This window comes from Oncorhynchus tshawytscha, linkage group LG05, assembly GCF_018296145.1.
Source record: "Oncorhynchus tshawytscha isolate Ot180627B linkage group LG05, Otsh_v2.0, whole genome shotgun sequence".
NCBI classification, from domain to species: Eukaryota; Metazoa; Chordata; class Actinopteri; order Salmoniformes; family Salmonidae; genus Oncorhynchus; species Oncorhynchus tshawytscha.
The window spans coordinates 58,638,438-58,653,966 of NC_056433.1; the positions used below are offsets into that span (position 1 = coordinate 58,638,438).

The 15,529-nt window shown below is 44.1% G+C and overlaps 1 protein-coding gene across 11 annotated transcripts in view; it reads right to left on the bottom strand.

Annotated features, from left to right (window-relative positions):
- LOC112251575 (leucine-rich repeat-containing protein 7) overlaps window positions 1-15,529 on the bottom strand; it is a 192,318-nt gene that overhangs the window by 18,226 nt on the left and 158,563 nt on the right. For 7 of the 11 annotated variants that reach the window (XM_042322154.1, XM_042322159.1, XM_042322157.1 and 4 more), the window contains 11 exons: window positions 10,489-10,561; window positions 9,451-9,468; window positions 6,275-6,404; window positions 5,517-5,632; window positions 4,681-4,750; window positions 4,451-4,550; window positions 3,876-4,000; window positions 3,603-3,791; window positions 3,202-3,336; window positions 1,504-1,590; window positions 241-352 (listed from right to left, as the gene is read on the bottom strand). In XM_042322154.1, coding sequence (XP_042178088.1) covers window positions 241-352; window positions 1,504-1,590; window positions 3,202-3,336; window positions 3,603-3,791; window positions 3,876-4,000; window positions 4,451-4,550; window positions 4,681-4,750; window positions 5,517-5,632; window positions 6,275-6,404; window positions 9,451-9,468; window positions 10,489-10,561 — 1,155 coding nt within the window. The remainder of the gene's footprint in view (window positions 1-240; window positions 353-1,503; window positions 1,591-3,201; window positions 3,337-3,602; window positions 3,792-3,875; window positions 4,001-4,450; window positions 4,551-4,680; window positions 4,751-5,516; window positions 5,633-6,274; window positions 6,405-9,450; window positions 9,469-10,488; window positions 10,562-15,529) is intronic. The other 4 variants (XM_042322161.1, XM_042322160.1, XM_042322152.1 and 1 more) reach the window with 2 other exon arrangements.

A 15,529-nucleotide genomic window follows, 5' to 3' on the forward strand; every position in this document is an offset into this window, starting at 1 on the left:
ATGACTGAGAAAGTTACGGAGGGTCAAAGATCATACCCCCAACACATGCTAACCTTTCACCATTACCATAACAGGGGAGTTTAGCATGTCTTGGGGGCGTGATCTTTGACCTCTAACATCACTCATTTTTGTTTTCTGAAATGAGTTTAGAGGAACAGAGAGCAGTGATGATATAACCTTAATGATAATGGTTGTGTTTGTAGTGAAGTAGAATACCAGGGATGGGAGTTTACGGCCTACCTTTCTTGTCTTTCCCCAGTAATACAACCTTTGGTTTGTACATGGCCGGTTCCACCAGGGTGGGCCTCATATCAGAGATACGGATATCATTCGGAGAGCCGCTCATAGAATCCTGAGAAAAGTTATTACACAATTCTTATTTCTGAACAAAAGACCCAAAGACAAAAACCGAGACACAGCTTGGTTAACAGCTTCAACGACTTAACTCCACAAGCTCTTCCTGAGGCAGGAACTAACAAAAGGACACAAATATAGTACATAACTGATCATTATTGTACTGCTTATACTGATAGTGTCATCAGTAACTGATATATGTTCTCTATATCTTAGTGATGTGTAACACACTGGAGCATGTCCTATCTGTGACTTCCTTCTCTCTTAGAGCTTAGAGGCCCAGCTGCTTGCTACAGGAGAGCCTACTTCCCACACCTGATGTCCCACATCTGCAGCTCTGCTCACTGCACCCCCACGGGGCAGGCCGAGGCAGCCGAGCGGAGAGAGACCACCAGGCCTGCTTGCCAGGCGACTCCAGGAACCACATCCCAGGAACACTCACTACACAGCACTGTCTCACTGGCATATCTGTATCTCCCGCCATCTTCTTTTTCTCTTGTGTAAAAAAGAGATCGCAATATATCCGATACTTCTATATGTTTCAAAACATATAATCGGATATCTATAAATCCATACCCATGATGGGGCTACTATGAGGGTTCAGCATGTTCAGTGTTACATGACACGCAACGACAGCTGCAACCTCTTTCTGCTTTGGGTAAAAATGCCACCTTAAATCACTCCCAAGATTGTGTCCATAATTTACCAGCACCTTCTCTGTGGCTGGGGGTAATTGGTATGCCAGGCTGGATGCTTTTTGCCACGTCTCAGAGGAATGCTTGATTAACTCAAAACAAACAGCTGCGTGGTGTGGTGATGCCAATAAGTGCTGGAGTTAGCCTTGGCACTGCCAGTCTACTGCCCGTTTGCACACTACTGTGTATACTATATATGCCATGATGCAGACTTTGCATAAAAAATGTTCCTCTTCATAAGTACTGTACATTATATACATTACATATCTACAGTTTCACTGTTCATTAGAGAGAGTGCCTGTTATCGGCTTTCATCTTCATATTTCATGATACTCCGACTTTGTTTCTCCAGAAGTTTCATAGTCTTTGTCAGCGTGCAAGAGGCAGTGTGAAGTCACACCAGCCGAGCCGTGGTTGAGCAGACTGTCTAATGTCTGATCTCACAGCCACTTACTATGAGGCAGAAACAGGAAGAAGCTGTAACGGCTGATGATGTATTCTCTGGCTGTGGCAGCTTGGGAACCACGCGATGTAAAGAAATCTAAGCAAAACAAACAAACACACATACAAACAAATAAAAGATGGAGAGGAAGTTTTCATGGTTCTACAAAAAAAAAATTGTGTGAGGTAAAGAAGCATGGTTTATGGCATCAGCCCCCCACCCCTTCATCCCACCCACCCATCCATCCCCCCACCCATCCATCCCCCACATCCCTCCACCCCTCCAGCCACCCCTACATCCCCAAATCCCTCCAGCCCCCTCCCCACCAGCCCCCCACCCCTCCAGCCCCCCACCCAGTGACCCAGTTCCCATTGCGGCACCGCGGCACCCAAGGGTCTCTTTCTCCCTGGGGTTTTATGGGAGGAGACAGCATGAGGCAATCCAAAGCAGTTATGGACACAAAGTACACAGGACATTGCAGCTCTGTCAAAACACTTTACAGAGAGGTAGAGATATAGCAGAGTGCCAAGCACAGGAGAACCTTCCAGATTTAGGGTTAGGAAAATAAGTGGTTGCTAGCTGACTCCTTGGAAGTTCGAACCTACTTCTACTGGAAATCTATTTTCATATTACAGGTTAAAATAAAATCTAATCTACATCTCATCTCAAATATATGCAATGTTTAAAGGACTCACAACCAGCATGAGTGCATTTACAACCCTGATGTAAATGGCCCAAACTCTGGGCTCCTATAGAGCTTATAAAGAAATGACAGTAAGCAGATACAAGATACATATTATATGACCTGCTTCATTCATCTCCAGATGCTGACCACTTGACTCTGGGAACAGGCGCTTATTCAGATCTAGCCTCTTGGAGTCCTCTGAATACAATTGACATTTAACACTGACCTTTGCTCTGTTTGTTCAACAGCCTCTGCTGTTCGTTGTGCAGTATTTCAAGCCTTATTAAAAGGCTACAAATTCTGCACCAGGTTGCCCCCCTGGGGACTTGCAAATGCACTAATACTTGACATTTGAGCTATGGCCGAGTTAACCTCCATTTCAGCCACAATATGATATTATGCCAAGATAATGCACCTTTTTGCACACAGCATCAAAAAAAATCTGAAAACAGCACCTCAGCAGACTACCTGTCTGACTCTGCGTATTCAGAGAGAGAGAGCTAACGATTTAACAAAGACCCAGTTGAAGCCATCATGGGGCCTTTGAGGCTTCCAGATGAAAGGATTCTATGATCTCTGTAGGTTTCAATCACCTCTAAAAAGTTGCTACGCCACAGTTCCATGGCCCTGGGTTTAATACATTGCCCCCTCAAACTTTGTCACACCTGGCCATAAGTCAAAAACACTGAAACCTGATACTACATGAATCTATGTCTTTGAAAAAGTTTGGACACACCCACTCAGTTATTTCAATGAAATTCAGTTCCCATGCGTTCAATACAGGTGGTCTCACCTCTACCCGAACTCTCACATTGAGATGTCCAAGGCAACTAAGGACTAAATCTGACATAACGGCCTGAGAGGACCTTGAGGCTGCAGTGTAAACATTCATGTCAGTACTCTCTCCCCCACCAAGCCCAATACAAGCTGTTATTTTGTTTTGCTTTCCTGGTGTTAAAAGGACGTAATAAGTGCTACAAACAATTGAACATTTTCACAAAGAGATAAGGAAATTGCTCCTGTACCTCTGAGCTCTCAGTCAGATCCTCCTTGTCCTTGCGCTTTGGGATGTCGATGGCAGAGTTGTGGATGATGCCCTGCTCTGTCATCTGAGTCTTGTTGAACTCTCTCTCTCTCTCTAACATCTCTCTTTCCATCACCTAGAAAAGAAGATCACTCTGAGTGACTGGGTGACACATATCTATCGCATTCAGCCAAAGAGGACTATGTATAATCAAATCATTTGTTTTTGTTTTGTGTGTGTGTGTGTGTGTGTGTGTGTGTGTGTGTGTGTGTGTGTGTGTGTGTGTGTGTGTGTGTGTGTGTGTGTGTGTGTGTGTGTGTGTGTGTGTGTGTGTGTGTGAGAGAGAGAGAGTGTGGTGGTATGTGTGGGTCTCTGGGTGTGTGGTATGACCCGGTCTGTTACCTCTTTGGGGGGCATGGGCCAGGGGGGCTCATACTGTTCTTGTTTTCGTGACTCCATGTTGGTACCAGAGGAGTTAGTACCAGTGCTGAGGGGAAGCTGGTTCTTGCCCACCATGTTCTGCACTGACTTCACCATGTTCTTCAGGTCCTCTGGGTACGGTGTGGGGTAGCGCTTCAGATTGATCTCAACCTGGACGGACAGGACAAGCAAAATAAGCGGTAATAACAAGATACAAACGGGGGAAACTGAGGTCAACAGAAAGTCCTGTGAAACCTTGACTTTTCCAGAGTTGTCCTCCTCCTCCTTCTTCTCCTCGAACTCAAAGGCAACGGTCATCCTCTGCTGACGCTGCTCCTCCCATAAGGTGGGGTTGAAGCTGTCGCTGTCTGACTGGTAGTCTACAGAGAGGACGGGCAGGAAAACAGGGAGGTGTCACTGACTTATTGTGCACTGGTCTCACACTGGTGCTATTCTGACATGCTCACTTCACCAACAGCATACAGTGCACTGGCACCTAACCCAACCATCTGTCAAACGCCCTCAAGTGGAACCTCAAAATGGATTCAATCCCTGAGTAAATTTACACCTTCAGTCTCTCTGACCCTCAAAGGGTAGTTCAGTGACACATGCTCTGCACACATATCACTATACCCATTACTATGAGGGATACCAGTGTTATTTAAAGCACCATTCATCAATTGTAAATACATATCCATGGCACCTTAGCGATCACAAAATCACATACTCATAGTACTGTAACATCCACTTTGTGGGAATACTTGGCTATGAGCATTTTCCCTCATGTCAGCATGTGTTACATTTCCACCCACAGTATCTGGCTAGCTCACCCTCATCATGTCGTGGTTGCTGAGGGAACATATAGTTGGTGAGGACCCTCTGCTTGGTCTCTGGATGGGCCTCTGTCTGGAGAGGGATCAGGGCCTTGGACTGCACACAGAAGACAATCACACATAACTGACACTTCAAGTATAGCTAACACAGCTAAAACTATAGATTTGATCCAAAAATGTAAAGGTCTGTTTCTTTCTAACAAAACAATATATAAGATCATATTTACCTGATTGTCTGAAAGCCAAAGAGCAGCAAGATCTTTTAGTTTTGTGAAAGTGAATGGGAGATTCTTTAATCTGTGTAAGGGAGAAGAAGACGAAATGGGAGTAAGAAGGCATATCATCTCAATGAGTACACTGTGTTCGGGTGTGTTCAAGGACACAGATCATCATTAAGTCCCCTGTGAAAAGCCAATATTATTCCTCTACCAAGGAACTATAATAGCCTGCCTCTGACTGACTGACACCCACTACTCACCTTGGCAACACGCTCAGCAAACTCTGCCTCACTTTGACAACAGAAATATGTCAGAGGAAGACAGTGTTGTCGGCTACCGTAGGGAGGATGATGCAGGGTTGGGGTGATTCGGTGCCCATTCTGAGGCAGCCTATCAGCTCTGTGGTGTGTGGTGCTGCGTGTAGAGGCAGGTCTGACTAATGGCTGTCGTGTGTTAAGTGATGGTCAGGTTTAATTACCTTGGATCCAGTTAATCACTGGCAGAGCAACCAAACATCTCATAAAGAGCTTTCTTAATTAGCCCGTGGGCAGGGGGAAGTGCTTTCTAAGGCTGTGCAGCTATCTTAATGTGCTATTAACAAAATAATAACCACTAGCTAGCTTCCCTAGTTTTTATAAAATCCTCAGAAGAATGCCCCACTCCACCTACGCTCTATGTAAATATATAGACACACAACACAAGCCTTTTCCTCATCAATGAGAGTGTGAGGAACATATGGATTCACTGTGTGTCTGCGTTTCTGTGTGTCTGTGTTTCTGTGTGTCTGTGTTTCTGTGTGTGCGTGTGCTAATGTATGTATACATAGCAGAGCAATCGGTAGATACCTATTATCGCTTAAATTGAGAACACGTAGCTTGGTCATCTGCCCAATCTCATCAGGTAGAAACTCTAGTTTATTGGAGCGCAACGACATGACGGTCACATTCTTACAGTTCCCAATCTGCAACAAAAGAGCCAAGCAGATATTTCGGTGATCACTTTCCATCTTCCATGCACCAAACCATATAAATGACCAGTTTTGAGGAAGCTACACTGAAAATATAGTTTACCACGCTACCAATTACTTCACACTGGAAGAAGTTAAGCTACACTAAAGCTACCCTTAAGAAAAAGTAGATCACTACATCCAAACTACTTTGTGCTAAATTATCATATCTCAACCTGAAATGTCATAGACTACAAATTGCAAGAATAGATCACTCTGGAGTCAGATGTTAGCAGAATGTGTGATTTAGCCTATTCAACGGGTCAAGTGAAAATTAGGCAGGTCTGACGCTGAAAAAGCAAGAACATTCTTGCCTACCTCACCTATATATTATATATTATATAGCAAAAAAGTAGCATGTAGTTCCAGTAGTTAGCTACACCACTGCATGGCAAAAAAAGTAATTAACTACTGACAACACTACCAAGATTTGAATTTAGTTCAACTGCCACCAAGCTACTGCAAAACATAGTTAAATTACTAGTTGAGCTAGATGTAGTTCACTATTCCCCAACACTGTTAAATACACAACCAAATGCATTGTGTATGTGTGTGAGTACAGGAGCACTGTGAGGATATAGGGACAGACGGACGTACCTCCCTGGGTAGTTCAATGAGAAAGTTTTCATCAGCAGAAAACGTGCGAAGGTTGGGCAGGTAGCCAATGGTGGGGGGCAGGGACTCTAATTCATTACAGCTGCAGTCAAACTCCTCTAAAAGCGATAAACTGGGTAGAAGAAGAAAGAGGAGAATGAGTCCCTTAAGAATCCTTCATGCCACAGCTACTTCCACTTGGTTAGTTATTAGTGTAACATCAACATGTAAAGAAGCACAATAACCAAAACCCTATCAATAAAAAATAAAGGAAAAACAACCACAAAACTGCATAGATTTTCTACTACACATGTCTTTGATGTACCATATTAATATGTGCATATCATTTTGTCAAGAACCTGCGAAGCACAGACCTACTTACACAGACCAACTTAATTTGTACGCAAAAAAAATGGGCTGTGAATTATTGAAGTGGAACATTTACATACACTTAGGTCATAGTCATTAGTCATTAAAACTTGTTTTTCAACCACTCCACAAATGTCTTCTTAACAAACTATAGTTTTGTCAAGTCGGTTAGAACATCTACTTAGTGCATGACACAAGTAATTTTTTCAACAATTGTTAACAGACAGATTATTTCACTTATAATTCACTGTATCACAATTCCAGTGGGTCAGAGGTTTACATACACTAAGTTGACTGTGCCTTTAAACAGCTTGGAAAATTCCCCAAAATTATATCATGGCTTTAGAAGCCTCTGATAGGCTAATTGACATAAGTTGAGTCAATTGGAGGTGTACCTGTGGATGTATTTCAAGGCCTACCTTCAAACTCAGTGCCTCTTTGCTTGACATCATGGGAAAATCAAAAGAAATCAGCCAATACCTCAGAAAATATTGTAGACCACAAGTCTGGTTCATCCTTGGAAGCAATTTCCAAATGTCTGAAGGTACAACGTTCATCTGTACAAACAATAGTACGCAGCCATCATACCGCTCAGGAAGGAGACGCGTTCTGTCTCCTTGAGATGATCGTACTTTGGTGTGAAAAGTGAAAATCAATCCCAGAACAACAGCAAAGGACCTTGCGAAGATGCTGTAGAAAACAGGTACAAAAGTATCTATATCCACAGTAAAATGAGTCCTATATTGACATAACCTGAAAGGCCGTTCAGCAAGGAAGAAGCCACTGCTCCAAAACCACCATACAAAAACAGACTACGGTTTGCAACTGCGCATGGGAACAAAGACTGTACTTTTTGGAGAAATGTCCTCTGGTCTGATGAAACAAAAATATAACTGTTTGGCCATAATGACCATCGTTATGTTTGGAGGAAAAAGGGGGAGGCTAGCAAGCTGAAGAACCCCATCTCAATCGTGACACATGGGGGTGGCAGCATCATGTTGTGGGAGTGCTTTGCCGCAGGAGGGACTGGTGCACTTCACAAAATAGATGGCATCATGAGGAAAGAAAATTATGTAGATATATTGAAGCAACATCTCAAGACATCAGTCAGGAAGTTAAAGCTTGGTCACAAATGGGTCTTCCAAATGGACAATGACCCCAAGCATACTTCCAAAGTTGTGGCAAAATGGCTTAAGGACAACAAAGTCAAGGTATTGGAGTGGCCACCACAAAGCCCTGACCTTAATCCCATAGAAAATTTGTGGGCTGAACTGAAAAAGCGTGTGCGAGCAAGGAGGCCTACAAACCTGACTCAGTTACACAAGCTCTGTCAGGAGGAATGGGCCAAAATTCACCCAACTTATTGTGGGAAGCTTGTGGAAGGCTACCCGAAACGTTTGACCCAAATTAACGGCAATGCTACCAAATACTAATTGAGTGTATGTAAACTTCTGACCCACTGGGATTGTGATGAAAGAATGAAAAGCTGAAATAAATAATTCTCTCTACTATTTCTCTGACATTTCACATTCTTAAAATAAAGTGGTGATCCTAACTGACCTAAGACAGGGAATTGTTTACTAGGATTAAATGTCAGGAATTGTGAAAAACTGAGTTTAAATGTAATTGGCTAAGGTGTATGTAAACTTCCGACTTCAACTGTATCATAATGATACAAGCATTATTTCACTCAAGCCACGGGCAGATTCATTTCAGCAGCAGGTTGCATTATTTGTTATTGACTGTATTTGTTGTTGACAGATACAGTCTCAGATGACTGATCCCTCCTTGGTGTAGAGACATTAATGGAAACAAATCATAATTGTGTTCCTTATAAGAGTAGATCCATCTAAGACATGTACAGACTACAGAAAGGTGAAATCATGAATCAAATGGATTCATGAGGATCATGGCAATATTCAATACCATGACTTGATAGAATGAGAGATTTTTACAGACAAACCACAACATTTATTCAACTTTATTAATTCCATGAGTGAAAATGAAAATGAATACTCACTATCTGGTGGTGCCAGTATCTCTTTTCAATCAGATTATAATCAACAGAATGCTTTTTACCAAAATCGGGAATATTAAATACTGAACTTCATGAATGACAAACTTAACTCTATATCTTATATTATACCTTAAACTCTAAAGCCACAGTGTTTATTGAGTCAAATGCCCTTGCCTCTTTGTCAGATTTCAAAGGACAACGTGAGCAAAAACAACAACAACTGTCCAGTTTTTAAATTCAAACTCCAACAGAGCGTTTAGTGTAAAATGTCATTGTATATGAACAGGATAGGATGAGGGAAAGAGCTGCCTCCCCAAACTGGAAAGACTTCATTTAAGCAATAAGGCCTGAGGGGGTGTGATATATGGTCAATATACCACAGCTAAGGGCTGTTCTTAAGCACGATACAATGTGAAGTGCCTGGATACAGCCCTTAGCTATGGTATATTGGCTATATATCACAAACCCCCGAGGTGCCTTATTGCTGCTTATCAACGTTATTAGAACAGTAAACAGTTAATTTTGTGTCATACCACAGCTTTAAGTCAATCAGCATTTGGGCCAATCACCATTTACAATTGTATTTATTTATTATACACACAGCAGAGTCATTAGCTCAACATTTGTCTGAACAGGCTGGCCCAGCTGGCCTCCCATATGCAGGCCTTTTACTAGAGCTGCTTCCCTGGCCGGAACATACAGACAGGGGACATTAAGGTGAGCACTTGCCTGAATAAACATGCTGTGGCGAGGAGGAATGTGTACAGGAGACAGGGATTTACAGTCTACTTACCCTATTTTGGCGCGTCCACTAAGTGGCCCATTTTAGATGCATGTGAAATAACCACAACACACAAAACCGACCAATGACAAACCAAGAAAAAAAGGTGTACAGGAAACAGTATCACAGGCTTGGGGAGCAGCAGTGGGGGAGGCAGGGCACGGTAAGGATGAACATGACATGATGAGCTGTAAGGTAGTGACCCTGACCTATGACATCCCAGTAACTGGGCGTCTTCAGACTTGACCCCCAGAATTGCCTCTGACTCATTCTAGTTTACAGATTAAACTGATATAGTATATATAAAACAAGCAAATCAACTTGGCTGGCTATTGTGTTTGAGTTTGAGGTTACAATACAAGCAAAGGAAGCTTGGGAAGTTTTTTAATTTTTTTATTTTTACATCAGAGTCAAGTCCACTAAGACAGCCTCCATTTTAAATATTGCACAACAAATGAATGGCACACCCCCAAAATGTATCTCTCTCCCTCTCTCCCTCCTTTCCCTCCCTCCCTCCCTCCCTCCCTCCCTCCCTCCCTCCCTCCCTCCCTCCCTCCCTCCCTCCCTCCCTCCCTCCCCCTCCCTCCCTCCTCCCTCCCTCCCTCTCTCTCCCCTCTCTCTCAGTGCCGCCAACTGAGACACAATGTTCTACATCACTCTGTACTTGGTGTGAACAGTGATGGAGCAAATCAGCGTTAGTCGATGTGAGGTGAGAAGCAGCATCAAGGAGAAGGTGCCAGAGTGAGACAGCAGAGTTTCAGACCCCTTCTATCCACAGGCCGTGTTGACTACAGCAACAAACCACTGGCATAGAAGACGAGCTAAGATTAAGATGCAATGTGTCAACTGAATTTACCATCAAAATCTGTCTCTGACGGCTTTTAATTTGGTTATGCAATAGATGCCCTAAAACGGACTAACATTCAGTTCAATGATAGATATGCATTAATAAACAAGACTTGGAATTTAGTTTAGCTTTTGGCCACATCCTTTCAAAAAATGTCATTTGGGAAGTTCAGGGATTGCAATTTGAGAAGTGAAAGTACTCACCTTCCAATGGTGTTAGGCAGTGAGGTGAGCTGGTTGTCATCCACTTTTAGTGTTGTGAGCTTCTTCAACATTCCTACAATGGAGACAAAGACATAACTCTAGTTTCACTATTCATTTGATGTTATGTAATTGATTCTTTAAAAAAAGGAACAAATACACTATGAGAAGCAAAGTCAAAAGAGAAGAACACGGTTAAAAGGAATTTTTCAAACCCATTGTCTATATAATCCTCTTACCGGTTGATTCATCTACAGCCAGGAAATTATAGACAAACTTATTAAGTACAAAATAACTTAATAGATTGTGCAAATTAAATTTGAGGATTCAAACAAACACTTTTTTCTCTCCAAATAGGAATGGCATTTTAATGACGCATATGATTGATAATGGCAATCCAACTCAGGGATTTGCGCTCTCAGATAACAACCTCTAACCAGGAGATCCTATTGTTGCAGAGGGGAGAGAGAGGAGACAATCTAACCAGGAGATCCTATTGTTGCAGAGGGGAGAGAGAGGAGACAATATAACCAGGAGATCCTATTGTTGCAGAATGGAGAGAGCAGAGACAATCTAACCAGGAGATCCTATTGTTGCAGAGGGGAGAGAGCAGAGACAATCTAACCAGGAGATCCTATTGTTGCAGAGGGGAGAGAGCAGAGACAATCTAACCAGGAGATCCTATTGTTCCAGAGGGGAGAGAGCAGAGACAATATAACCAGGAGATCCCATTGTTGCAGATGGAGGAGAGAGAGACACATTCTAACCAGGAGATCCTATTGTTGCAGAGGGGACAGAGCAGAGACAATCTAACCAGAAGATCCTATTGTTGCAGAGGGGAGAGAGAGAGACCATCGAACCAGGAGATCCTATTGTTCCAGAGGGAGAGAGCAAAGACAATCTAACCAGGAGATCCTATTGTTGCAGAGGGAGAGAAAAGAGACAATCCAACCAGGAGATCCTATTGTTCCAGAGGGGAGAGAGCAGAGACAATCTAACCAGGAGATCCTATTGTTACAGAGGGGAGAGAGCGGAGACAATCTAACCAAGTGATCCTATTGTTCCAGAGGGGAGAGAGCAGGGACAATCTAACCCAGGAGATCCTATTGTTCCAGAGGGGAGAGAGCAGAGATAATCTAACCAGGAGATCCTATTGTTCCAGAGGGGAGAGAGCAGAGACAATCTAACCAGGAGATCCTATTGTTCCAGAGGGGAGAGAGAGGAGACAATCTAACCAGGAGATCCTATTGTTGCAGAGGGGAGAGAGAGGAGACAATCTAAACAGGAGATCCTATTGTTGCAGAGTGGAGAGAGCAGAGACAATCTAACCAGGAGATCCTATTGTTCCAGAGGGGAGAGAGAGGAGACCATCGAACCAGGAGATCCTATTGTTCCAGAGGGGAGAGAGCAAAGACAATCTAACCAGGAGATCCTATTGTTGCAGAGGGGAGAGAAAGAGACGATCCAACCAGGAGATCCTATTGTTCCAGAGGGAGAGAGCAGAGATAATCTAACCAGGAGATCCTATTGTTCCAGAGAGGGAGAGAGCAGAGACAATCTTACCAGGAGATCGTATTGTTCCAGAGGGGAGAGAGAGGAGACAATCTAATCAGGAGATCCTATTGTTACAGAGGGGAGAGAGCAGAGACAATCTAAACAGGAGATCTTATTGTTGCAGAGGGAGAGAGAGGAGACAATCTAACCAGGAGATCCTATTGTTGCAGAGGGGAGAGAGAGGAAACAATCTAACCAGGAGATCCTATTGTTCCAGAGGGGAGAGAGCAGAGACAATCTTACCAGGAGATCTATTGTTCCAGAGGGGAGAGAGCAGAGACAATCTAATCAGGAGATCCTATTGTTACAGAGGGGAGAGAGCAGAGACAATCTTACCAGGAGATCGTATTGTTCCAGAGGGGAGAGAGAGAGACAATCTAATCAGGAGATCTTATTGTTGCAGAGGGGAGAGAGCAGAGACAATCTAACCAGGAGATCCTATTGTTGCAGAGGGGAGAGAGAGGAGACAATCTAACCAGGAGATCCTATTGTTCCAGAGGGGAGAGAGCAGAGACAATCTAACCAGGAGATCCTATTGTTACAGAGGGGAGAGAGCAGAGACAATCTAACCAGGAGATCCTATTGTTGCAGAGGGGAGAGAGCAGAGACAATCTAACCAGGAGATCCTATTGTTGCAGAGCGGAGAGAGCGGAGACAATCTAACCAGGAGATCCTATTGTTCCAGACGGGAGAGAGAGGAGACAATCTAACCAAGAGATCCTATTGTTCCAGAGGGGAGAGAGCAGAGACAATATAACCAGGATATCCTATTGTTCCAGAGGGGAGAGAGCAGAGACAATCTAACCAGGAGATCCTATTGTTGCAGAGGGGAGAGAGCAGAGACAATCTAACCAGGATATCCTACTGTTCCAGAGGGGAGAGAGCAGAGACAATCGAACCAGGAGATCCTATTGTTGCAGAGGGGAGAGAGCAGAGACAATCTAACCAGTCTACCCTATTGTTTCAGAGGGGAGAGAGCAGAGACAATCTAACCAGGAGATCTTATTGTTGCAGAGGGGAGAGAGCAGAGACAATCTAACCAGGAGATCCTATTGTTGCAGAAGGGAGAAAGCAGAGACAATATAACCAGGAGATCCTATTGTTCCAGAGGGGAGACAGCAGTGACAATCGAACCAGGAGATCCTATTGTTGCAGAGGGGAGAGAGCAGAGACAATATAACCAGGAGATCCTATTGTTGCAGAGGGGAGAGAGCAGAGACAATCTAACCAGGAGATCCTATTGTTGCAGAAGGGAGAAAGCAGAGACAATATAACCAGGAGATCCTATTGTTGCAGAGAGGAGAGAGCAGACACAATCTAACCAGGAGATCCTATTGTTGCAGAGGGGAGAGAGCAGAGACAATCTAACCAGGAGATCCTATTGTTGCAGAGGGGAGAGAGCAGAGACAATCTAACCAGGAGATCCTATTGTTGCAGAGGGGAGAGAGCAGAGACAATCTAACCAGGAGATCCTATTGTTGCAGAGGGGAGAGAGCAGAGACAATCTAACCAGGAGATCCTATTGTTCCAGAGGGGAGAGAGAGGAGACAATCTAACCAGGAGATCCTATTGTTGCAGAGGGGAGAGAGCAGAGACAATCTAACCAGGAGATCTTATTGTTGCAGAGGGGAGAGAGCAGAGACAATATAACCAGGAGATCCTATTGTTGCAGAGGGGAGAGAGAGGAGACAATCTAACCAGGAGATCCTATTGTTGCAGAGCGGAGAGAGCGGAGACAATCTAACCAGGATATCCTATTGTTCCAGAGGGGAGAGAGAGGAGACAACCTAACCAGGAGATCCTATTGTTCCAGAAGGGAGAGAGCAGAGACAATCTAACCAGGAGATCCTATTGTTCCAGAGGGGAGAGAGAGAGACAATCTAATCAGGAGATCCTATTGTTACAGAGGGGAGAGAGCAGAGACAATCTAACCAGGAGATCCTATTGTTGCAGAGGGGAGAGAGCAGAGACAATCTAACCAGGAGATCCTATTGTTCCAGAGGGGAGAGAGCAGAGACAATCTAACCAGGAGATCCTATTGTTACAGAGGGGAGAGAGCAGAGACAATCTAACCAGGAGATCCTATTGTTACAGAGGGGAGAGAGCAGAGACAATCTAACCAGGAGATCCTATTGTTGCAGAGGGGAGAGAGCAGAGACAATCTAACCAGGAGATCCTATTGTTGCAGAGGGGAGAGAGCAGAGACAATCTAACCAGGATATCCTACTGTTCCAGAGGGGAGAGAGCAGAGACAATCGAACCAGGAGATCCTATTGTTACAGAGGGGAGAGAGCAGAGACAATCTAACCAGTCTACCCTATTGTTTCAGAGGGGAGAGAGCAGAGACAATCTAACCAGGAGATCCTATTGTTGCAGAGGGGAGAGAGCAGAGACAATCTAACCAGGAGATCCTATTGTTGCAGAAGGGAGAAAGCAGAGACAATATAACCAGGAGATCCTATTGTTGCAGAGAGGAGAGAGCAGAGACAATCTAACCAGTCTACCCTATTGTTTCAGAGGGGAGAGAGCAGAGACAATCTAACCAGGAGATCCTATTGTTGCAGAGGGGAGAGAGCAGAGACAATCTAACCAGGAGATCCTATTGTTGCAGAAGGGAGAGAGCAGAGACAATATAACCAGGAGATCCTATTGTTGCAGAGAGGAGAGAGCAGACACAATCTAACCAGGAGATCCTATTGTTGCAGAGGGGAGAGAGCAGACACAATCTAACCAGGAGATCCTATTGTTACAGAGGGGAGAGAGCAGAGACAATCTAACCAGTCTACCCTATTGTTTCAGAGGGGAGAGAGCAGAGACAATCTAACCAGGAGATCCTATTGTTGCAGAGGGGACAGAGCAGAGACAATCTAACCAGGAGATCCTATTGTTGCAGAGGGGAGAGAGCAGAGACAATCTAACCAGGAGATCCTATTGTTCCAGACGGGAGAGAGAGGAGACAATATAACCAGGAGATCCTATTGTTGCAGAATGGAGAGAGCAGAGACAATCTAACCAGGATATCCTATTGTTCCAGAGGGGAGATCAGAGACAATCTAAGCTGGAGATCCTATTGTTCCAGAGGGGAGAGAGCAGAGACAATCTAACCAAGAGTTCCTATTGTTGCAGAGGGGAGAGAGCAGAGACAATCTAACCAGGATATGCTACTGTTCCAGAGGGGAGAGAGCAGAGACAATCTAACCAGGAGATCCTATTGTTGCAGAGGGGAGAGAGCAGAGACAATATAACCAGGAGATCCTATTGTTGCAGAAGGGAGAGAGCAGAGACAATCTAACCAGGAGATCCTATTGTTACAGAGGGGAGAGAGCAGAGACAATCTAACCAGGAGATCCTATTGTTGCAGAGGGGAGAGAGCAGAGACAATCTAACCAGGATATCCTATTGTTCCAGAGGGAGAGAGCAGAGAGTATCTAACCAGTCTACCCTATTGTTTCAGAGGGGAGAGAGCAGAGACAATCTGAACCAGGAGATC